Below are 23,890 nucleotides of genomic sequence, written 5' to 3'. Positions count from 1 at the left end.
TGAATCCAATCAGCAATGTGTTCAGTGGGTTTGTGTCACTGTCATCATAGTTACCATGTTATTCTTTTTCATTTTTATTGCTTCTGTTTAGAATTTCAAGCATGAAAAAAAAAATTGTAGACGTTTGATGATTTCATTGTCCTGGTATTCAAAACAAAACTCTCAGAATGTGCATCTGTCATTTTGTTTCTTTTTCCAATAAGGGTTTCAAATTTGTAAGAGCAAATTTGTAATTGTAAAATATTCATTTTTTATGACTTTGTTACCACCTAATTAGTTTTTGCTACACACCATTTTCAGTACCATATTTCATTGATTTCATATTTCTTGTCTGCATCTCAATGGAACGCTGGGCTCCTCGTGTTTGGCATTGCATCCCTCTCACACTAAATTTAGAGCTGTAGCTCAGAATCTACTCACATACAATGTAAAAATAGCAAGGAGGTGGACTTGGTTTCCACACAGCTAACACGCGACACAGACTACATGTAAGTCTAGACTTGTTTAAGCTGATAGCAAAACGCCGAAAACAGACTGAAGACAATCATGTGGCCAACAGGCCCTGAAATACTGTAGCGACAGACAGACCAACATCTTGGATACATACGAGATTGGAACTTTATGAATCATTGTGTTGGAAGCAAGGCTTGAAGACAAACATCAAAAGATCATCAACAAACTTCATCTGAGTGGACATCAGGTAAGTTATGACTTTTCTCTAAGTTTGTACTTACTGTGGGTTATTTTAAACAGTATGGGATTGTAAGCTATGGCAGAGTCAGTCCAGCGGCTACTGTGGTGAAAATAAGACGTCAAAGCATTCTTGTCAAATGAAATAAATAAATAAATTGATAGATAGATAGATAGATAGATAGATAGATAGATAGATAGATAGATAGATAGATAGATAGATAGATAGATAGATAGATAGATAGATAGATAGATAGATAGATAGATAGATAGATAGATAGATAGATAGATAGATAGATAGATAGATCATGAATGATGGGACAAAACCAGATAAATAAATACATAAATAAATAGATAGATAGATAGATAGATAGATAGATAGATAGATAGATAGATAGATAGACAGACAGACAGACAGACAGACAGACAGACAGACAGACAGAGACAGATAGATAGATAGATAGATAGATAGATAGATAGATAGATAGATAGATAGATAGATAGATAGATAGATAGATAGATAGATAGATAGATAGATAGATAGATAGATAGATAGATAGATAGATAGATAGATAGATAGATAGATAGATCATGAATGACAGGACAAAACAAGATAGTGTCATTTGTTTGTGAATTACTCATGTTACTTATAGCACAGGACAAACCTGTATGTATGTGTGTGTGTATGTGTGTGTGTTCAAATAAGTCATGATTACAACACGCAAGAGGATGTAGTGTTTTATCAACACGCCAATTTGTCTCAAACAGAAGATAGAAATACATAAAATAAATCTAGTTTCTACAATCTTTGAGTGTGCTGTCATTGTTGTGTGATGTCAAACTTGGGCATGTTGACCATGATTTGCAGAAGATCTGACATTTCTGACTTTATAGAGTCCTGAATTTCTTTGCTGTTTTTTCCCCTTCTAAAATATCGCTAGGAGTGGTGGGATACAATTATCTGAACCCCTTTTAAGGTGGGAATGCGTCATCTTACTATACTGAGATCACTGTAATTGCATTTTCAGTGGTTTGAATAAGGGGACTTCAGAGCAGTGGGGCTGTGACATCTAAGATCATTCCCTAATTTTAGATAATAGTTATTGCATTAGTCAGCTTTTCTTATCACCGGAGACACTGTTGAGCCCTGAGATTCATCCTGCTGTCAGACAAGGATTAAAGACTCTGGTCTTCAATTTACACATCAGTAGAACGTCTCAAATTTTGATTTATAGTCTTTAAAATTCTCGATTGCTGGGCATCTTGGTTTCAATTCATTTGTGTCTTTCCAAAGCCGTCCAATGGGGGTCATCAAGTATTTGCCAACATTTGCCTTGATGCATTTTAACTGATTTGGGAGTATCTTATGTTGTTTGGTCGTCAAGTTGATAATGCATCACAAGTTGTGTTGTCTTGCTGTTTGTTGATTTCAGTTGCTTGTAACAACTGTGTGTGCGTGGGTGTCTGTGTGGGTGTGAGAGAGTGATAGAGAGAGAGAGCGAGAGAGAGATGGCATCTCATGTCACAGTTTGCAGAGTCATACATCAATGTGCAATTCATAGGAACTCAGCCAAATACTTGACCCTGACACTCAATATTAGACCATGTGGTATACTCTATCTGTGGCAATACTATTAATCCAAGATTCAAGGATATACACTTACAGGTAGCTCTAATCCATGTTTTATTTTAAAGTATCCAATGACTGTGTGGACCATTCGAGAGGTTGCACATCCTTAGGAAATGTGGTATTTGGTTTCCTCCCTTGGCTGGAGAGTCAAAATAGGATAGGAACAACTCTGGAGCTCTATCTACGTCGACAGCGTGTGCGCTCTTGCGTAAAAACTAGTGCGTCTGGATATTTGTGCAGGTGCAAGACTGCTGTTTGGGCATTTTATTTTAAACACCTATCAATGTGGTGGCAGAAAGAGGACTAATCTTTGCACTAGTGGTGGACAGGTTGATCTACATATCAATATCGATCTCAATTTTATCCAATTTCTGAAGGATTTTGAAATGTGGGAGAAAACCGGGGCAACTTGGGGAAACCCACGCAGTCATGGAGTGAACATGCAAACTACAAACAGGAAATCCAGAGCTGGAATTGAACTCTGCACCTCTGAACTGTGAGGTTGACGTGCCCGATTTTGATTCACTATCAATATTAGGGCTGGCATGATCAAATATTTTTAGAACAAATTATTCTATCAATTATTCCATCGATTAATTGAATAATTAACAAAAAATATATTTTACATGAAAGCGTATTACAAACCCATTTTACCAATCTATAAGTAGATGTGGGTGTGTACGCATACAATAGTTATGGATATGGCCATGATGCACTTTTAAAAAAAAAAGAAAGAAAGATTTATTTTTGTAAACTAATTTGTAAAAAAAAAAAAAAAAGCCTTTAAATTATTTATTATATAGTGCAAATTATTTGTTGTGTTTTGTATTGCTTTGATGATTATAACCTTTCATCAGATCAAATGTTTACCGAATTTTCTCTTGGAAACAGGATGTTGTCAAACAAAGGTGAGCAGAGGTCTTTCAGCAATGGGCGGCTAAGAGACCAATGGGAGAAGAGAGCGCAGACAATAGCGGATCAGTGCAAAAAGGAAGTGCAATTGAAGGAGAAAAGTTCCCTCAAATTGTGAGCATTTCATGTCATGAACAATTCAAATTTGTAACTGTCGTGGGAGTAGATTTGAATTTCATTTTTAATTGCCTACAGGCTTTGCTCAAAGTGGAACTATCACTGGGCTCTGGCCGCCAATGAAGATGTCACAAAAGGTGAAACCTCCGACTTCCAGAAGCTCACTTCAGAGGAGGCAGAAAAAAACAAGCCAAAAATCAAATTCAAAATTGTCCCTCCCCCTCCTCCTAAACCCAAAAGTAAAAGGCCACCACCACCTCCATCTAGGAGAGCATCACCTCAACCTCTAATTGTGAAGCGCAAAGTTGAAGTGGACATATTCCGGTTACACTGGAGAGAGTCCTGGATGAGTGTGAAACCACCCAAGTATCTTTTTCTTAAGGCCAATGAGAGAAAAACCAAAATACAAGGGTTTACAACTATAGATGTGGTCAGAGACAAGAACTGCAAACAAAAGCCTGAATGGATATCTACTATTGACTGGAGCCAATCCTGGAAGCAGGTAAATGGATGAAAGTGGATTATCAATCTAGTTTGTCTGTGATCATCATATCTAAACTGCTAGAAATATTTCTGGATGAAATTTAAATCGTGATAGCAATTGATAAGATATTGGACAGGACCTCATCAACGAGGCAAAATAGGAGGAAGAATATCATTTTATACCAGTAGAAAATGGATGGCAGTTTGCCCCCCTCTTGGGACACCATAGCAAAATTGTCTCTTGGTGTAAACGTCACACAAATAAAACAATGAAAGATATTTTCAACCTGAATAGGATTTCTCCACCACTGCTCAACCAATGACAAAAATATATACTAAGTCATATGAATTTACATTGTTAAAATCCATAGTAAATAAAGTGACATTCAAGCATGCAGTAACAGATATTACATCACAAAAAATAAAAAACATCGTAGGGCATAGGTATCAAACCCAAGGCCCAGGGGCCAGACGAGGCCCGCCATATCATTTTATGTGGCCCGCGAAGACAGATTTTGCATCAACTTTGTGTCATTACTAAAACTACAAATTGTCTTTACATTAAAAAAAAATAGAGATATTACTTGCAATTCGCCTTTTTAAAATATTTGAACAGTTTTTACTAGTCTCTGATTTCAAAACTAGTTCTTCATCACTTTGTTTTATAGCCTATATAGAAGACGTTGACAATCATAATGGCCCTCCGAGGGAAACTATGACTACGATGCGGCCCGAGACAAAAATTTGTTTGACGCCCCTGTCGTAGGGTTTGTAGTTGGCGTATGTAATAACTGCTTTGTGTTACAGGTAAAAGGAACAACCCTGTCAGAGTGTTCCGGGCAGAAATCATTCCAATGGGAGATTTTGTTTCATAGAGATGAGATCCCCATTCCAATAGTAGGAGTGTATCAACTTCCTGTATGGGCTGGAACCTGGAAGATTATGAACTTTGCCTTCAGACAACAGAAGCAAATGTGGGATTGTGAATGGTTTGTTTTACGACAAAGTTTCAGTAACAAGTTTGACAAAGTGCAACAACTCTTGGAGCAGGTGGGGCTTATTGACAACAGAGACTTGATTTTCACTAAATTCCAAAATTATTTTATTTGATTTAAAAAAGGTAAACTATTCAACTTCTGTCTCAAATAGGATGAGCTCCCAGGGTTGGAAGATTCATGGAGGCTTTCAAAACCCACAATTAGTACTGAAGACTGTACACTATCTGAGCTCACACTTGAAATTATGAAGATAAATGATGTGCTACTGACTGGGTGGAACAAGTCCTGGCTGATCTCTGCACCTGTGTTGGAGGAAGAAAATCACAATGACTGGAATTCTTGTTGTCATTTCAGGCTGCAGCTCAGGTAGGTTTATGCAAGGTGACATCCGCATACCAAGAGTTACCACACTACATGTGAATGAAATGTTTCATGTTTTGCTTAATGCAGGGGTGTCAAACTAATTTTTTTCGCGGGCCGCATTGTAGTCATAGCTTCTTTTGGAGGGCCATTATGACTGTCAACCCAAATAAATATATGAGCACCTCATATTATATACAGTAAAAGCTACAAAACAAACTGACAAATAACTCATTTTCAAATCAGACGAGTAAAGACTGGTCAAATATTTAAAAAAATATATTACTAAAAATGAAGATAATTTGCAATTCTAGTAATGACACACGAATTTGGTGCACAATTTGTCTTCGCGGGCCACATAAAATGATGTGGCGGGCCGTATCTGGTCCCCGGGCCTTGAGTTTGACATCTGTGGCTTGATGGATGATTAATTAAAAATCAAGAATACATTTGGACTGCTTATTTTTTACCGCTGATCTGCAAGCATTTACTACTGTCCGTCCCTCTGTCCATATACTGCCCGTCCATCCGTCTGTCCCTCCCTCACTCCTCTTCTGTCTGTCTGTGTGTGTGTGCGTGCGTGCGTGCGTGCGTGCGTGCGTGCGTGCGTGCGTGCGTGCGTGCGTGCGTGCGTGCATGCGTGCGTGTGTGTGTGTGAGTGTGTGTGTGTGTGTGTGTGTGTGTGTGTGTGTCTGTCTGTCAGCCTGCCTACCTTCCTTGCCTGCCTGTCCGTCCGTCCATATGTCCATCTTCCTGCCAGTCTGTCTGTCTGTCTCTCTAGCAAAAGAAACACTCTGAAATTACTTCAAAAGACTGTTGGGGATGAATTCATACAATTTCATTGAACAAATGTTGGAATTTTAGGTTTTATGATAATGTAGGTCAGAGCTTCTGACTGTGTTTAAACCAGCAGAGACCTAACACTGCCAGATACTATTTCTTCCTGAATTCTATGTACGTGCCCAGCAAATACCTTATGGTTGATGTCAGCCCGTGCTGGGTTTTCACTGCTTACGAAGATATGTCATCAACATTTCAAGTTTGTAACATTTGAGGATGACAAAAATAAGCCCATGCGGTAAAGTTATCTTACGCTACTGCTGTTCCTTAGCTCGGGTCGCAGCAGCCATGTACTCCGGAGTCTTTTGCTTTTTGCTAGCTGTCTTTTTTCTCTCTTCTTTCCAACTAATAATAAACTAATAAATAAGACAATGGCCGGCATCTACTTGTTTATTTTTCTTCCAGTATCAAAACATACAGAAATAAGTTACTGTATTTTGCACCCACAGGTGGGGTAGGCCTTCTCTACAATCCCATCAAAGGCACAGCAACATGATGAAAAGGAAGCGTAATATTCTCAACACCTTCCTTACATCACAACTGAATGATGGTAGTCCTGATATCAGCGAGTGGTGGGATTCTTGGAGGATTGTGAAAAAATGGAACCCACCGGAAGAAAGTGGCCAAGGTGAGGAAGAAGACAGTGACGATTATGAATTGTTTAATGACACAGAAGAAGAGGATGAAGGAGTGGACAATACTGAGGAAAATGACGGGTTGGATGAGGAGGAAACTGAGGATGAAGAAGAGGATAGTGAAGATGAGAAAGAGGAGGATGAAGGAGTCGATGAGGAAGAGAAAGCAGAGGATACAGGGATTGAAAACAATGAAGAGGATATAGACATAATGACAGAACACCATAATGCACAAAATGATCAAAGTGACACTACATGTAATGAGAAAGAAGATACAGAAAATGAAGAGGAGAGCAAAGAAGTTGAGGAGTTTGATGAGGAGGATGATGATCATGAAGAGGAGAGCAAAGAAGATGATGAGTTTGATGAGGAGGAAGATGATCGTGAAGAGGACATCGTCGCACATGAGATCAAACTGCAGAACAATAATGACGTTCAAAACCCTGAGGAGGAGGATGACGATGGAGACAATGGGATGACTGACGATGGAGAAGAAGAGAAAGCAAATAAATGGCCTAACGACAATACAGTGGACGTGATGCAAGAAAAAGGAGTTCATGAGCTGGACAGAGTCAAGGGAACTACTGAGCAGAAGGAGGAGGAGGAGGAGAAGGAGGAGGAAGAGGAGGAAGAGGAGGAGGAGGAGGAGGAGGAGAAAGAGGAGGAGGGGGAGAAAGAGGAGGAGGAGGAGGAGGAGGAGGAGGAGGAGGAGGAGGAGGAGGAGGAAGTAGTTGAGTGGGATAGGAAAAATGAGCACATGAATGAGGATGTGAAGGTAAGGGAGGAGCGTAGAAATGCAGTCAAAGAAGAGCAAAAGTACAGGAACGTCACACTGCAGCTCAAAGAGATATTGAGACTGATTGCAAATGAAAAAGAGGAACATGAAGAGGAAAAGGATGAAGGGGCACACAGAGATTGTACAAAAGGTCAAGCAGAGCAAGCAGCCAGAGAAAAAGAGTCGGACGTGATAGAGAGACGACATGATATTAATGAAGAGGAGGATGTTCTGGAGGAGGAGGAGGAGGAGGAAGAGGAGGGTGGGTGTGATGAGGTTGAGGAGGAGCAAAATAGGAAAGAGATTGAGGAGGAGGTCAAGCAGACGGAGGAAAGAGATGAAGAGAAGGATGAGGTGGAGGAGAAAGACTTGAGAAAGGATATCATGGAGGAGGAAGAAGAGGAAGTTGAAACTGGTGAAGATAAGCAGACCAATGACAATGAAGGCAGAGAGAACACAGATGGAGACGAAGATGACAGTGATGACGGAGGGGACAATGAAACTCACGCCTGGGCCAACAATGCTACAGATAAGAAAAATTATGATAGAGGAAAAGATCAGAAAGAACCAATCCAAAAAGCAAATACGGAAAAATTACAAGATGCAAAAGATGAAGATGGGGTTGATGATATGGAAGAATTTGTCTCTTTTGACCAGGAGGATAAGAGAAATGAAATCCCCATAAGGGAACAAGAAGAAGAAGAAGAAGAGGAAGAAGAGGAAGAGGAAGAGGAAGAGGAAGAGGAAGAGGAAGTGGAGGAAGAACAAGAAGAAGATATTGAAGAGAGATCTCTTAGCAAAGCCGAGGAAATAATGCTGAAGACAGATAAAGAGGCAGCAATTAAAAAAGAAGATGACAGTAAGAGGAAGGAAAAGAAGGAGCAGAAGTCCCGCAAGCCGAACGTCCCGCTTCACCTGCAATTCCACAGACTGAACTCCTCCTTCTCCTCGTGGAAACAGTCTTGGAGGGTGGCAGTGGCTCACAGGTTAAGCGATGAAGCTGATGAAGACGACGACAGCGAGGCAGAACAAGAGGAGGTGAAGGCTTGGCGCGAATCTTGGAGGATCTGTCGCTGGAGAAATCCACAGGAGGATGAAGTTGCGTGTTTCTCGACAGAGCACCAGAGGGTGAAACAGAAAAGACTGGTGGATGAAGACAGCCTGCGTAAGAAAAAATGGACTCACAGCTGGAAGATGACCAAGAAGGGCGAAGACACATAAAAGTGTCTGGGGAAGTAGCTCTGGGAGTAGCTCTGGTATGAGACGTTAGGTTTAAATATATATATATAGTTAAAAAAAGAGTAACTGACTGATCTGAATACAATCATCTTAGCAGTTTTAACAGAATGGATCCTTGTAATTAGTGATGGGGAATGAAGCTTCAAATTTGCTTCATGAACCATTTGTACTTTTACTCTGTTTAACACTGGGCTATAGACCCCTTTATTTAAACCAACAGTGCCATCTAGAGGAATCAAAATTTACAACTGGTTCATGAAGCAAATTTGAAGCTTAATTTTGCTTATTGAGTTATTGTAAGGGGCGGCTCGGTGATGCACTGGTTAGCACGTCCGCCTCACAGTTAGGAGGGTGCGGGGTCGATACCACCTCCGGCCCTCTCTGTGTGGAGTTTGCATGTTCTTCCCGTGCCTGCGTGTTTTTTTTCCAGGCACTCCAGTTTCCTCCCACATCCCAAAAAACATGCTTAGTAGGCCGATTGAGCAGTCCAAATTGCCCATAGGTGTGAGTGCAAGTGCGGATGGTTGTTCGTTTCTGTGTGCCCTGCAATTTGGATGGCAACCAGTTCAGGGTGTCCCCCGCCTACTGCCCGATGGCTGCTGGGATAGGCTCCAGCACGCCCGCGACCCCGTGGGGACAAGCAGTATAGAAAATGGATGGATGGATGGATGGATGGATGGATGGATGGATGGATGGATGGATGGATGGATGGATGGATGGATGGATGGATGGATGGATGGATGGATGGATGGATGGATGGATGGATGGATGGATGGATGGATGGATGGATGGATGGATGGATGGATGGATGGATGGATGGATGGATGGATGGATGGATGGATGGATGGATGGAGTTATTGTATGTGTATCAATTCCAAGATTTTAACCAAATTTCCAGCGAGCACTACAGTTTAAGGATTTCAGTTTTCTCCATGTTGTAAAAGATGAAGACCCAAGAGTGAAAACGAGATGTTGGTTAACAAATTAATTTACAGACCAGTTAAAAATATAACATGGATAGAAGGGAACATGGCAGTGAATGAGTTTTAAGAAGTCCAGTTTGTGTTTAATGACAACAACATGTGACCAGGTTCAAGAACTGGCAAAGTTGGCAGCAAGTTGGTTCATTTCTGGGCGCGTCTGGGAAACTAATAATGAGGCAGACGAACAGTCTCATGGATCCGTGCAGAAATGAGAGACTCATGGAGGGAATGTGGCGCAAGGCTTGGCAATAGGCACTGATAAAGAGATAAAGAGACAAAGAGGTGTCGCTTAACAAATGCACAATACAACATGATATAATAACAGTTCATATTGAAAACCATACAAATTTTTAGAAATATTGACTCTAGAGATGACCAAAGTTCAATTTTGGTTCTCACCCTGACAGAAACTCATACTCTTCATAATTGTTCTACTGTCCTACTTGGCGTGCTTTATAAATTGTTTATTGTATTTATTTTTTTTTTTTTTTAGAAAACAATGATTCATCACAATATTGAATTTTATTGCACCCGAATCCGTCATACCTCAAATCATTGTCCATGAATTTTCTTTCTATATTTCATGAGATTTATCAGCGCATTGATATTCTAAATATGTGTGGGGAATATGAAGCGCAATGATTAGAATATTAAATGTATATGTGCATAATTGGATTTGTAAATGTGTAAAATAAGGTCTGAATGCACACACACCAGATTTGTAAATGTGTACAGGAATGACAAAATATTCAGTAAACTGTGTCTGGTTTGATTTGTAAATAAATCTACGGGAAATATTGCAGTATCTACTGATATTGAGTAAATGTATAATTGTATCTGGTATACTCATAAGTCATTTTACAATTGTCTTTCTAGTAAGATCAAAGAGAATACTTGTAAAGAAAAAAATACCATTGTCTAGAAAGTTTGTGACTAAAAAGGCAAGGATTAAAAATGAATATGGCAACTCTATTGATGCGTCGTTAATGCTTATGTTGCAATGGCAATTTGTGTCCACCAGAGAACAGCATGCAGCCGCTGCATTCACTCCGATATGACTGACCTGCCTGTGGAAGGAATAGTGAATGTGACTCAGATGTCATTTATGAACAAAACAAAGCTCCCTGACTTTTAGCATTTGCTGAAAATACATTGAAGCGCAAAAACAATACAGTTCCAACTTTCAACTGTTAAGCCAGACACTATGAAGGGCTGGGAGATATATGAAAATATTATCAGAATGTAAGTAATCAGCCGATATTGATGAATATTGATTATTTTACTATTCAAAATAAGACAGATATTAAATGGATTGAAAATAAAGTGCAACAATTCATATAGTAAAATAAGTACACGGAGGTACAAAAAGGTCGGCAACCTTAACTTTCTGTATGATACACAGGAGTAAGTAAAGGTGCTGTTGCCTGTACTGCTTTCAAGAGTAAAATTAGACCATATTCAAGCTCAATGATAATGTTCTATTTTTCTCTTTTGAAGAAAGCAGGTGTTGATGATTAATGTGTTAATATTAACATTAAAAAGAGACATAATATACTTATGGATATTGCATCTTAATGGGCATACCAGTGGATGGACATTGATGGAATTCAAAAGAGAAAAATGCAGCCATGGAGAAATTTAAAAGGCACTTCATGCAAGAGTATGAAGTTCATAAACATGAACTGCATCTCATTGAGCATTTGAGGGGATTGATATGGATGTTCTGTCAGCCATGCATGCCATTTTCTTCCTGAGTGTAAAAAGGCCGCCAGAGGGCGCCAATGACTAGTATCCGCAGCCTTTGAGAATACTCAGTACCTTGAAATAAATTCGTTTTTTTCCCCTTGTGTTTTTGACTTTCACAATTAGCTCATTTCATCCATACTGACTACCATTTCCAGGAAATGTCTACGTATTCACCAAATTCAAATTGTGCGCATGAAAATTCGCTGTTTGATTTGAGTGTTTTTCTTGGTATTCCTATTAAACGTTGATAAACCAATTTCACTTCAAATTCCATCCATCCATCCATCCATCTTCTTCCGCTTATCCGGGGTCGGGTCGCGGGGGCAACAGCTTCAGGAGGGACTCCCAGACTTCCCTCTCCCCAGCCACTTCATCCAGCTCATCCCGGGGGATCCCAAGGCGTTCCCAGGCCAGCTGAGAGACATAGTCTCTCCAGCGCGTCCTGGGTCGTCCCCGGGGTCTCCTACCGGTGGGACATGCCCGGAACACCTCCCCAGGGAGGCGTCCAGGAGGCATCCTAATAAGATGCCCGAGCCACCTCATCTGGCTCCTCTCAACGTGGAGGAGTAGCGACTCTACTCCGAGTCTCTCCCGGATGACCGAGCTTCTCACCCTATCTCTAAGGGAGAGCCCGGACATCCTGCGGAGAAAACTCATTTCGGCCGCTTGTATCCGAGATCTCGTTCTTTCGGTCACGACCCATAGCTCGTGACCATAGGTGAGGGTAGGAGCGTAAATCGACCGGTAAATTGAGAGCTTTGCCTTTTGGCTCAGCTCTCTCTTCACCACAACGGACCGGTACAGGGTCCGCATTACTGCCGACGCTGCACCGATCCGCCTGTCGATCTCACGCTCCATCCTCCCCTCACTCGTGAACAAGACTCCAAGATACTTGAACTCCTCCACTTGGGGCAGGATCTCATCCCCGATCCGGAGAGGGCATTCCACCCTTTTCCGATCGAGGACCATGGACTCGGATTTGGAGGTGCTGACCCTCATCCCGACCGCTTCGCACTCGGCTGCGAACCGTTCCAGCGAGAGCTGGAGATCACGGCCTGAAGAAGCCAACAGCACCACGTCATCTGCAAAAAGCAGAGACGCGATGCTGAGGTCCCCAAACCGGACCCCCTCAACGCCTCGGCTGCGCCTAGAAATTCTGTCCATAAAAATTATGAACAGAATCGGTGACAAAGGGCAGCCTTGGCGGAGTCCAACCCTCACTGGGAACGAATCCGACTTACTGCCGGAAATGCGGACCAGACTCTGGCATCGGTGATACAGGGACCGAACCGCCCTTATCAGTTGGCTCGGCACCCCGTACTCCCGAAGCACCCTCCACAGAACCTCCCGAGGGACACGGTCGAACGCCTTCTCCAAGTCCACAAAACACATGTGGACTGGTTGGGCAAACTCCCATGCACCCTCGAGGATCCTGCCGAGGGTGTAGAGCTGGTCCACTGTTCCACGGCCTGGACGAAAGCCACACTGCTCCTCCTGAATCCGAGGTTCGACCTCCCGACGGACCCTCCTCTCCAGCACCCCTGAATAGACCTTACCAGGGAGGCTGAGGAGTGTGATTCCCCTGTAATTGGAACACACCCTCCGGTCCCCCTTCTTAAAGAGGGGAACCACCACCCCAGTCTGCCAATCCAGAGGCACTGTCCCCGATGTCCACGCAACGTTGTAGAGGCGTGTCAGCCATGACAGCCCCACAACATCCAGAGCCTTTAAGAACTCTGGGCGGATCTCATCCACCCCCGGGGCCTTGCCACCGAGGAGTTTTTTAACTACCTCAGTGACTTCGACCCCAGAGATTGGAGAATCCGCCTCAGAGTCTCTAGGCCCTGCTTCCTCAATGGAAGGCGTGTAGGTGGAATTGAGGAGGTCTTCGAAGTATTCTCCCCACCGACTCACGACGTCCCGAGTCGAGGTCAGCAGCACGCCATCCCCACTGTAAACAGTGTTGACGTTGCACTGCTTCCCCCTCCTGAGACGCCGGATGGTGGACCAGAATTTCCTCGAAGCCGTCCGAAAGTCATTCTCCATGGCCTCACCGAACTCCTCCCACGCCCGGGTTTTTGCCTCAGCAACCGCCGAAGCCGCGTTCCGCTTGGCCATCCGGTACCTGTCAGCTGCCTCCGGAGTCCCGCAGGCCAAAACGGCCCGATAGGACTCCTTCTTCAGCTTGACGGCATCCCTTACCGCCGGAGTCCACCAGCGGGTTCGGGGGTTGCCGCCACGACAGGCACCAACGACCTTACGGCCACAGCTCCGGTCGGCCGCCTCAACAATGGAGGCGCGGAACATGGTCCACTCAGACTCAATGTCCCCCGCCTCCCCCGGGACGTGGGAAAAGCTCTGCCGGAGGTGGGAGTTGAAGCTCTTCCTGACAGGAGATTCTGCCAGACGTTCCCAGCAGACCCTCACAGAGCGTTTGGGTCTGCCAGGTCGGACCGGCATCTTCCCCCACCATCGGAGCCAACCCACCACCAGGTGGTGATCAGTTGACAGCTCCGCCCCTCTCTTCACCCGAGTGTCCAAAACATGCGGCCGCAAATCCGATGACACGACTACAAAGTCGATCATCGAACTGCGGCCTAGGGTGTCCTGGTGCCAAGTGCACACATGGACACCCTTATGTTTGAACATGGTGTTCATTATTGAAAATCCGTGTCGAGCACAGAAGTCCAACAATAGAACACCGCTCGGGTTCAGATCAGGGGGGCCGTTCCTCCCAATCACGCCCTTCCAGGTCTCACTGTCATTGCCCACGTGAGCATTGAAGTCACCCAGTAGAACGATAGAGTCCCCAGAAGGAGCGCTCTCCAGCACTTCCTCCAGGGACCCCAAGAAGGGTGGGTACTCTGAGCTGCTGTTTGGTGCATAGACACAAACAACAGTCAGGACCCGTCCCCCCACCCGAAGGCGGAGGGAGGCTACCCTCTCGTTCACCGGGGTGAACCCCAATGTGCAGGCGCCCAGCCGGGGGGCAATAAGTATACCCACACCTGCTCGACGCCTCTCACCGTGGGCAACTCCAGAGTGGAAGAGAGTCCAGCCCCTCTCGAGAGGGCTTGTACCGGAACCCAAACTGTGTGTGGAGGCTAGTCCGACTATATCTAGTCGGAATCTTTCTGCCTCGCACACCAGCTCGGGCTCCTTTCCAGCCAGAGAGGTGACATTCCATGTCCCAAGAGCCAGCTTCTGCAGCCGGGGATCAGACCGCCAAGGTCCCCGCCTTTGGCTGCCGCCCAGCTCACAGTGCACCCGACCCCTTCGGCCCCTCCCACAGGTGGTGAGCCCATGGGAAGGGGGACCCACGTTTCCATTTCGGGCTATGCCCGGCCGGGCCCCATGGGCGAAGGCCCGGCCACCAGACGCTCGCCTTCGAGCCCCGCCTCCAGGCCTGGCTCCAGAGGGAGGCCCCGGTGACCCGCGTCCGGGCGAGGGAAAACTAAGTCCATTTATGTTACTCATCATAAGGGGCTTGTGAGCCGTGCTTTGTCTGGCCCCTCACCTAGGACCCGTTTGCCATGGGTGACCCTACCAGGGGCATGAAGCCCCCGACAACATGGCTCCTAGGATCATAGGGGCACGCAAACCCCTCCACCACGATAAGGTGACGACTCGCGGAGGGGTTCACTTCAAATTGATGATATCAAAACAAATATAACAGGGAGAATAAAGCAGAAGAAAAACGTCAGCGTGTGAGTCACTTGACGGTCGGAGAGCGAGGAGTTCGTTTGTGTGTTTATGCGCGCATGTGTATGCGCGTGTGCTGCCTGACTCACTCTGTCTGCTCTCAGATGCTTCGACATCGCTCTGCCTTCTTCTGTGAGTATTCACGATTTTTTATCCTCCATATTCGCAAGCCGACCTGCTGTTTTGCATGTGTGAGTTTTAGAGGAGAACACTGTTTGTTTGTGTGGACGAGGAGGTTTGGTCTTGTTCGGACCGGGAAAACGGTGATTTTTTAAGTTCGTGGCAGTAGTTAAAACTTGATGAGCCCGGGGATAAATCGAAATATGATAGAGCACATTAAAATATTACACCTAATGGTTTTTTTTTATATGCAACTTGTTTGTTTGTCACGTGGTGATAGTAGGTGAATAAGAAAAGCAGAGCTGTGTGATCGCATGTTGAGCGTCTTTATTGAGCGTTGCATTGAACTGAATATTGTCAGGATTATGGTAATTGTCGATAGTTTCTGTCAAAGTAGTATAGCAACTAAAAAGTGAGAGCCTTGTAAAACGGTGTTGTTTGTTTTTATATGGGACAGGCATGGGTTTTGCCAAAATTGAAATCAATCAGCACCCCAAACACTTTTTTTGTGTGTAACTCCAGTATAGTGAAGAAGTGGAAATTGGGTGTGCCTCACAATCATGAGGTTCAGTGATCGAACGTCAGCTCTGGCCTTGGAGTTGAACTGGCATGTTGTCCTCGTTCTTAAGAGTTGTTTTTCCCTCAGCTTCCTCCCACTATCCTAAAATGATGTCCATGTTGGGTTGATTGAACACTGGACATTATCCTTATGTCTGAATTTCCGTTTGTCTATAGTATAGACAGGGGTGTCAAACTCATTTCACATTGTGGGCCACATACGGCCCCGGTAGATGTCAAGTGGGCCGGACCATTAAAACTATACCATACTATGCTATAAATAACCAAAATATCATGTCTTTCCTTTTTTGGGGGGTGTCGCACATCATCCATTCATCATCCTGCCAATTTGTCATTTTGTAAGGATTTACGTGAACTTTTGGGTGTGACATAAACCATGGGTGTCAAACTCATTTTTTCTTGCGGGCCGCATTGTAGTCATAGCTTCTTTTGGAGGGCCATTATGACTGTCAACCCAAATAAATGTATGAGCACCTCATATTACATACAGTAAAAGCTGCAAAACAAACTGACAAATAACTCGTTTTCAAATCAGACGAGTAAGAACTGGTCAAATACTTTAAGAAAAAGATATTATTAAAAGTGAAGACAATTTGCAATTCTAGTAATGACACACAAATTTGATGCACAATTAGTCTTCGCGGGCCACATAAAATGATGTGGTGGGCCGTATCTGGCCCCTGGGCCTTGAGTTTGACACCTGTGGTCTATACCATGGATACGCGACTCCGGTCCTCGAGGGCAAATGGTCAAATAATTAGCAAAGTATGTAGAAGCTGGATAACAATCCTGATCATCTGAATAAGCTGTGTTGCAACAGGGAGACCTAGAAACCATGTAAGGCACCAGCCCTTGAAGACCGAAGTTGCCTACCCATGCTTTACACTGTATTTGCTCCTGCCCTCCAGAGTGCAAACTGCATCTCACCGAGGCTCAAGCTTACCCACAAACCTGTCGATAAGTGGTATTAAAAATTATTATTAAATCAAAACAATACATTTGCAAGCCTCTGCTTGTACTTTGGAAAACAATAATTGCACCAAAAACTGAATCAGTTTGAAAAAAATTGGTGAGTACAACATTAATCCCTCATGTGTGATATTGTTTGTCGTTAATTGTTTTTAATCACTAAACATTAACCAAATAAACAGTAAATTGGGGAATATATGGTTTTATAATACAGTTTTATGTAAAATAAAAATGCATCCGATTATTCAATTAATCGATGGAATAATCAGCTGAATAATTGATTCTAAAAATATTTTTAGTTAGTAACTTTTTAAGGGTTAGGGTCAGAAGCAGGTGGATTTTTTTAAAAACTGTATAATACAGAAACTCTCGCTGAAATTTACTGACCAGTTTAATTTACACATAAGCTACATTGAACCTGGGTTGCACTAAAGTATGGGCAGAAGCTGCTGGTTGATTGATTTTGTCAGTTTTTTTAACTATTGTGGAGGAGGCAGTTCAATCAATGCATCCCAATCCATCCATACGTTTTGTCCACCGCATGACCTCAATAGGGTCAGGAGTGAGCCAAGTTTTTGTGAGAGGTGTCCGCCAGACAGCCCTTATTGACAAATCATCTTCAAGTAACCTAGCTTTTTTTTTTTTTTATCAAGTCCGAGGGTTCCAGAGAGAACCTATGCAAGCACACCTTGATCTTATTTCTTCTACCACAGCCCATAGCACAGTAGCTAGCCTGCTAGCTAACATAGTATACAACAAACACATGCTCTGCTTTTTTTTCTGTCTTTCCTTGAGGGCATTGGTTTTCTGTTCAGAACATTATGGGGATGTTCCTCTTGTCCTTTTGCTACATTTTCAAGATAGGCTATGCTTTTTTTTGTTGACTTCTATGACACTTTCATGACAAGATTTGTGTTTGTTGTACCAGGAATCAACTGGCTGGTAACAGCACAGGGCTCAACAGTCACACAATATGACAGCATTCTCTGGATGGTATAGCAGTAGAAACTGACCAGGCGCTCCTGCAACAAGCTTGCCCTCAGGAGTTTTCTTTTAGGTAATGTATGAATTGCTTGTCTTTTTGTGGATTTGGTGTTTATAATCAATGTCAGGTTACCCAGCAACTTGAAATTTGCGGCCTTCTGTGCAGCCAAAACACCTAAAGAAGGTGCTGCTTAATTTTGCCGTCCAAAGTCATTTACTTGTTTATAATGTACTAGAATAGTATGGGGGTGTGACTGTTATACTAAATTAATTAAAAAAATATTTATTACCTCTATTAGGAATATTTATTGTTTGAGCCATTTACTCTCATTATCCTGGCTTTGCAATGGTGAAACAAGCCCTCCATTTCAGGTACAATGAAAGAAGATCAGTGTTGGCATACCCTGACGTTTTAGTTAATTTGGCTCTTACGACTCCAAGAGCACTTTTCTGCTCCAGCAAAGTCTATAAAAGGCATGCTTGCGTTAGTTTGGCATCAATGATGGATTTGAGAGACTTGTACAACCTCAAACAACTTTGGTAAAGTACAGTTGTGTGCCAGGTCCTCACTTTTAACATCAGTGAGCTCCCTCCTCACAAATGTGGATGGATAAAAAAAAATAAAAAATCCACATAGTTTGAAAAATTGTAATATATTCTCATTAACGTTGCATCTTTTTTGTTCTTTGTCTCATTTTGACTTCTGGACCTGCTTGTTCTCCTGCCAGTACTTGGATTCTACAGTCTTCTTGTCGTTCCTCATTCTTCATCCTCCACTCACCGACGTCAGAGGAACATTTCAATCTCTTATGTTATTGAGGTTAATCTGATTATGAAGATTACCTCTCAGAGAATTCCTCATCAATGACAGCCAAGATGGAGACTCCTTTCTACCATGACGACTCCCCCGCCATCCACAGCTTCAGTCAATTTTCAGAATACGAACGCTACGCTGGAAACAAGATGTTAATGTGTAAGAAGGCCATGTCTGTAGGAAGCCATCATTTCCCAGGCAGTGGTAGTATTGTAGCAGGAGGAAGAGGTACCAACCCCAATAACCTGGGACTGGCCAACAATACCTCCTTAATGACTTCATCGGCATCCTCGGCTGACATGAACATGCTGAAGCTAGCCTCCCCTGACCTGGAGCATCTGATCATCCAGTCCAACCAGGGACTGGTCACCACCAGCCCTCTGTCCAACTCCGCCAATCCGTTCATGTATCGGAACCAGGCCACCAACGAGCAAGAAGGCTTCGCCGATGGCTTTGTCAAAGCGCTTGCAGACCTTCACAAGCAGAACCAGCTGGTGGGAGGGCACATGTCACCATCCTCCTCCTCCAATGTCTCCTTACAAGCATCCTACCAGAGGAACTTGATGTCCACGAGCGATGTGCCCATCTACACTAACCTCAGCAGCTACAACCAGGGACAGCTGGCATATTCTGGAGCACAGATGACTTACAGTGCTAGCTCAGGCCATAACGGCGGTGGAACCCCTCAACCACATATCAGAGGTTTGGATGCCCCTCAAACTGTCCCAGAAGTCCCTCACCTACCTGGAGACCCCACATCACCTCCTTCCCTCTCCCCCATTGATTTAGAGACACAAGAGAGAATCAAAGCTGAGCGTAAGAAACTCCGTAACCGCATCGCGGCATCCAAATGCCGTAAACGTAAACTTGAGCGAATCTCCCGATTAGAGGAGAAAGTGAAGATCCTGAAGAGTCAGAACTCAGACCTGGCTTCCACCGCCTCTATGTTGCGGGAGCAGGTCTCTCAGCTCAAACAGAAGGTCATGAGTCATGTGACCAACGGTTGCCAGATTGCCGTGAGCTCTCCCAACAAATCTGGAGGAAGAGGCGGCAGTGCTGGCAGCGAGGACTCCAGTTGCTGAGGGGGGGTGGGGGGGCACCTCAGAAGAACAAAGGAAGGAGATAAACCAAATGGTAAAATTTGGGAATTTCACTCATGCTCGATGCTGTCAAACAGAGCTTAGTGAAAGTGGCTCAGGGTCAGTTAATGCTCCGTGGATGGTTTGACATTTAGCCAGAGATCACACACTGCTGACTGTGAAAGGCTTTAATAGCAGACATATGAGGTTCCTGGCCACCAAGAAAGTTACATGGAACAGTTTGCATTTCTTTGAATCATGTTATTTAAAGAGAACATTTTTCAGGATTTGACACGACTTTGAAACACTTTAAATGGTGGAACTATTATTTATTAATTTTGATTATTATTACATCTCATCATACTTCAAGTAGAACTCAAACTCTTTTTCACATGTTAAATGGACTTTTTTCGAATAATTAAATCAGCCAGTGTGAGGGCATACAGACATGTATGAATACGTCATTAAAATCAATAAAGTAACAAGCAACTTGTTGAATGCTTTTGATTCGATTGTCACTGTATTTCTGAATTCAAATTTTAAAAACGTGTTTACCAATATGTTGATGGATTTTGGTATTCTGTTATGTTACTGTGTTTGGTTTGTGTTTTTATTTTCATTAAATGTAGTATACGGATCAACTCTGGTTCAAGGTACAATTTTCAAATGTAAATTTGGGGATTATTCATGTGTTGCTGCTGAAACTTTAAAATGTTTATTGCCACGTCATGTTAAAAATAAAGTCTAGTGATCGGTTGGTACCGGTCAGTACTTTTTGTCTTTTGTCTGACAGAAGCTTTCTTTGATAGAATATTTTTTTGAAATTTATTTATTAAATTAGAAAATATATATTTTGGTTTAGAACTTTTTTTAAGCTCTGATTTATTCATTAATATTTTTATGAATAAAAATATACATCAAATATCAGGATGAAAATGAATACGTAGCACATTTCCGTTTCAGAGGGAATCTTTTTTTTCCCAGGCTTTCATGTTAGTGTGCCAAAACCGTCCGTTGGATGGACTGAGAGGTTTGTTGGCACTTGACCTGGATATGTACGATTACACGGATGTACGAAAAACCACTTCCGTCCCTCATCTGTGCATTATTCATTTATTTATTTCAATTTATTTCATCCCTCACCCTTTGGACCACTCTGTCCCTGGGAGGAAAATACCCACATATTGGATTGAATAAGAAAATTGATATAAATCACAAACTCAAGTACTAAATTGAAAACTAAATTGGGGTATCCAGAGTCGTACATGAAAAACAAGATGGTGGCCTTCAAGGACATGCCTGATTTTAAGTAATCATTATTATATTGTTTTTTTTTCCCTCTGTTTACATGCAGGGGAGGGGACAGGGCAACACTGCCTGCCTGCCCTAACAGCCCGTCCCTGCTATGTGCACTATATGTATGAATACTGCTATGTGACCCATTGGGTTATCTCACCTGCTACACAGAAAGAAGGTTTTCATTTTAGACCTTCATGTTTAGTTTGCATATTTTCCCTGTGTTTGCACTGGTTTTCTCCGGGTACTCTGCCTTCCGCCCACATTCCAAAAGCATGTTAGTTAATATAGCATTCCTTTAGTCATTCCCAGAGGGGGAAATTGAAGTGTTACAGAAATCCAGGGTAATGCAACAAACAGCTGAATATTGTTTAAAAGAAATAATATTGAAATGTGTAATGCATACAACAACTTTTCGGTGAGAGTAAAGACAGACATTGAGTATGGATGACGCAAACTTGATCGAGTTTAGTGGTGATGAGGGTGCAGTGACAAATCGAGGCCCACACAGCCATTAGAAAGTCTAACGGTACCTGAAGAGCTTAGTTGTACCCCTGAGTAGTATGATGATGATGCGATGGAACTGCCAGTCTGCCAGCTCATCGTAGAGAGGGTGAGAGGAGTGGCTCAACATGGTTTACCCTTTGTTCTTCGTCCTCCTCTCAGTCACAGCTTCTATGTTATCCAGCTCTGATTCATTCAAAGAGCGGGTCGTTATCACCCTACTGAGCCTGTTCGTGTTTTGAAGAGCAAATTATGAAAATATGTCAAGTCAAAGCTGAGAGAAATGTGAATCATATACAATGTGGCCAGTTAGTCTACTAATAAATTGATTTTAAAAGTAACTAAGTTAGTTTACAAGTTAATTTATTAATTCCTTTAGGCAGAGGCCAACATCACCGCTTAACATAAAAATGACAACTAGTTTTCTAATACTTTATTACAAGTGCATTTTTTAACAGTAATGTTTATGTGGGGCTAAAGTTTTTTATTTAAAAGATAAAATAAAGACTGGACACTGCTGTAGTGCTTGGAATGTGAGTCTGCTTTCTTGATAAGTTCTGTAAATTTTCCATTTGTGCTTTTCACGTTGCTGTTAATGTTTTAGCACTGTTGTCCCATCAGAACAAAAAGTCGCGAAAAAGCAAAAAGGAAAGAGTGAAAAAAAACAAGATTCAATCATTTGACGCTATCATAAATTAGGTCGACTGAGATGTCTTCAGTTGTTGTCGTCTTTAGTGAAGATAAAAGATGAAGCAGACATCATCTCTCAACGGTAGAATACATACATGTTTATTATGGTGAAATGAAAGTGATTGGAACAAAATATTTAAAATTTTGATGAAAAAATAATTCACTAACAAAATATGTCCAAGTTGCTAATAATTGGGGGGGTTAAATGTATATACTGATTCGGTGTTGTCGCTTGTTCTTTTTCCACAGCACTAACAAGCTCCCCAAATTGTTTATGACCAACAGGCCACTCACAACTGCCAATTGAATCTTCAAAAAAGTAACACGCAGTGGCACAGTACAGATCGTACATCACCAAAAGGTTCACTTGTAGGTATGGCTAAAGAATAACTATTTCTCAGAATGATTTATCGAAAAGGTTACAAAAATCCTTCATTAAGAAACACTTTGCAGCATTTTAAATTGATACTTAGAATCAGCAGACATTATTAAAGCATGCAAAGCATGTTTACAGCATGTGCCATGTAGTGTGTTACGTACAACCCAAATGCACAACACAATGCAGGGAACGGATTACAAGTTATTTATATAAGAGTTTAGGTTGTAGGTGGTGTTGCCAGAGGGGGAGACTCAGCTGACGCAGAGTGGCGGAGGGGGACTTAAAAGGCCTTGAGTATTTTCAAACAGATGGAGACTGGGTTGGAACGTTGGATATGGGAAACGGACCAACAAATCTGGCACAAATTTGTAAGCTTAAGAAGTTGCTAGCAAAATCTTTTAGCTCGAGCGATAACAGGATGACAAATCTGACAAGATTTATGACAACACTTCCAGGAGCATTTGAACGAGATTTTCAGGAGCAGCGAGATTTTTGAGGGGGCATGAAAGTCTACTTTTTAAGGTACAGCTGGGTGGAAGCAACTAGATTTGTGGCATTTTCATGACCGCAGTCACTCATCTTTCATTTCATGTGGTTTGGTGTTAAGGTGATCAAGCTTGTTCAGAATTTTGTTTTTGGGCGTCTTGAGGAACTCCAATTTCTTGCAGTCTGACTATACGAAGAAAGGCTCTGTACCTTCAAGATGACAATGCCACTCTTACATCAGAGACATGAAAACAAGAAGTGTCAATGAAGAAAAAGCAGGGGAAAGCATTCTGTATGTAACTTATGTATATCTTTACACTGGCAATTTGTAAACAAATAGTAGGGGCGGAGCTAACAGTGGCCAGGGGTGGCCATGGCCACACCACCCTTATTTATTTTTTCTAATTTGATACTTGTGACTTTCCCACCATTTTCACATGGTTGTAATGTTGTTCACAATGCAGACTTAATTTTTATTTTTAGTTTGGTGAGGTTTGTATGCACACTGTACTGTTTGCAAGTAAACTATGTTGTGTAAACACGTGCGACAATTGGTGCTCCCGTTGGACAGAAATGAAGAGGGCAGCATTCGGAGCACAAACCCGGAAGTAGAGGAAAATATGCCATTTCTGCATGACGCATTCTTGCTCTGCATACTTGTGCAGTGTTAGAGCTGCAAAATAAATTGATGTGTCAAGAGCAGCCCATTCAGTGCAGATTTTGCGACACTATGTTTCTAAATTTTGTGTAGAGTAACCCACAGGAGCTTGTGTCTCAAAAGACGAGGGATGATCAGATACAATCGCGATTCACTATGGTGGCTTGTTAAGCCCAAAAAGTTGTAAAATCTTCTATTTTATAACGATCAGCAGTGGTTTGT

General features: G+C 42.6%; 2 protein-coding genes across 2 annotated transcripts; both read left to right on the top strand.

The window, feature by feature from the left end:
* Positions 1-445: 445 nt before the first annotated feature.
* On the top strand, positions 446-10,634 carry LOC125979193 (golgin subfamily A member 6-like protein 22). Its single transcript, XM_049737181.2, has 6 exons — positions 446-700; positions 3,212-3,346; positions 3,428-3,851; positions 4,640-4,882; positions 4,982-5,196; positions 6,480-10,634. Exons 2-6 carry the CDS (start codon positions 3,213-3,215, stop codon positions 8,659-8,661), a joined length of 3,198 nt encoding a protein of 1,065 aa, XP_049593138.1. The 5' UTR covers positions 446-700; position 3,212; the 3' UTR covers positions 8,662-10,634.
* Positions 10,635-15,075: 4,441 nt separating this feature from the next.
* june (JunE proto-oncogene, AP-1 transcription factor subunit) lies at positions 15,076-20,431 on the top strand. The gene is made up of 3 exons (XM_049737221.2): positions 15,076-15,242; positions 17,707-17,835; positions 18,491-20,431. Exon 3 carries the CDS (start codon positions 18,627-18,629, stop codon positions 19,656-19,658), a length of 1,032 nt encoding a protein of 343 aa, XP_049593178.1. The 5' UTR covers positions 15,076-15,242; positions 17,707-17,835; positions 18,491-18,626; the 3' UTR covers positions 19,659-20,431.
* Positions 20,432-23,890: the final 3,459 nt, after the last annotated feature.

Source organism: Syngnathus scovelli, chromosome 13 (genome assembly GCF_024217435.2).
Source record: "Syngnathus scovelli strain Florida chromosome 13, RoL_Ssco_1.2, whole genome shotgun sequence".
Classification (NCBI taxonomy): domain Eukaryota; kingdom Metazoa; phylum Chordata; class Actinopteri; order Syngnathiformes; family Syngnathidae; genus Syngnathus; species Syngnathus scovelli.
This window is presented reverse-complemented; position numbering and strand designations above follow the sequence as displayed.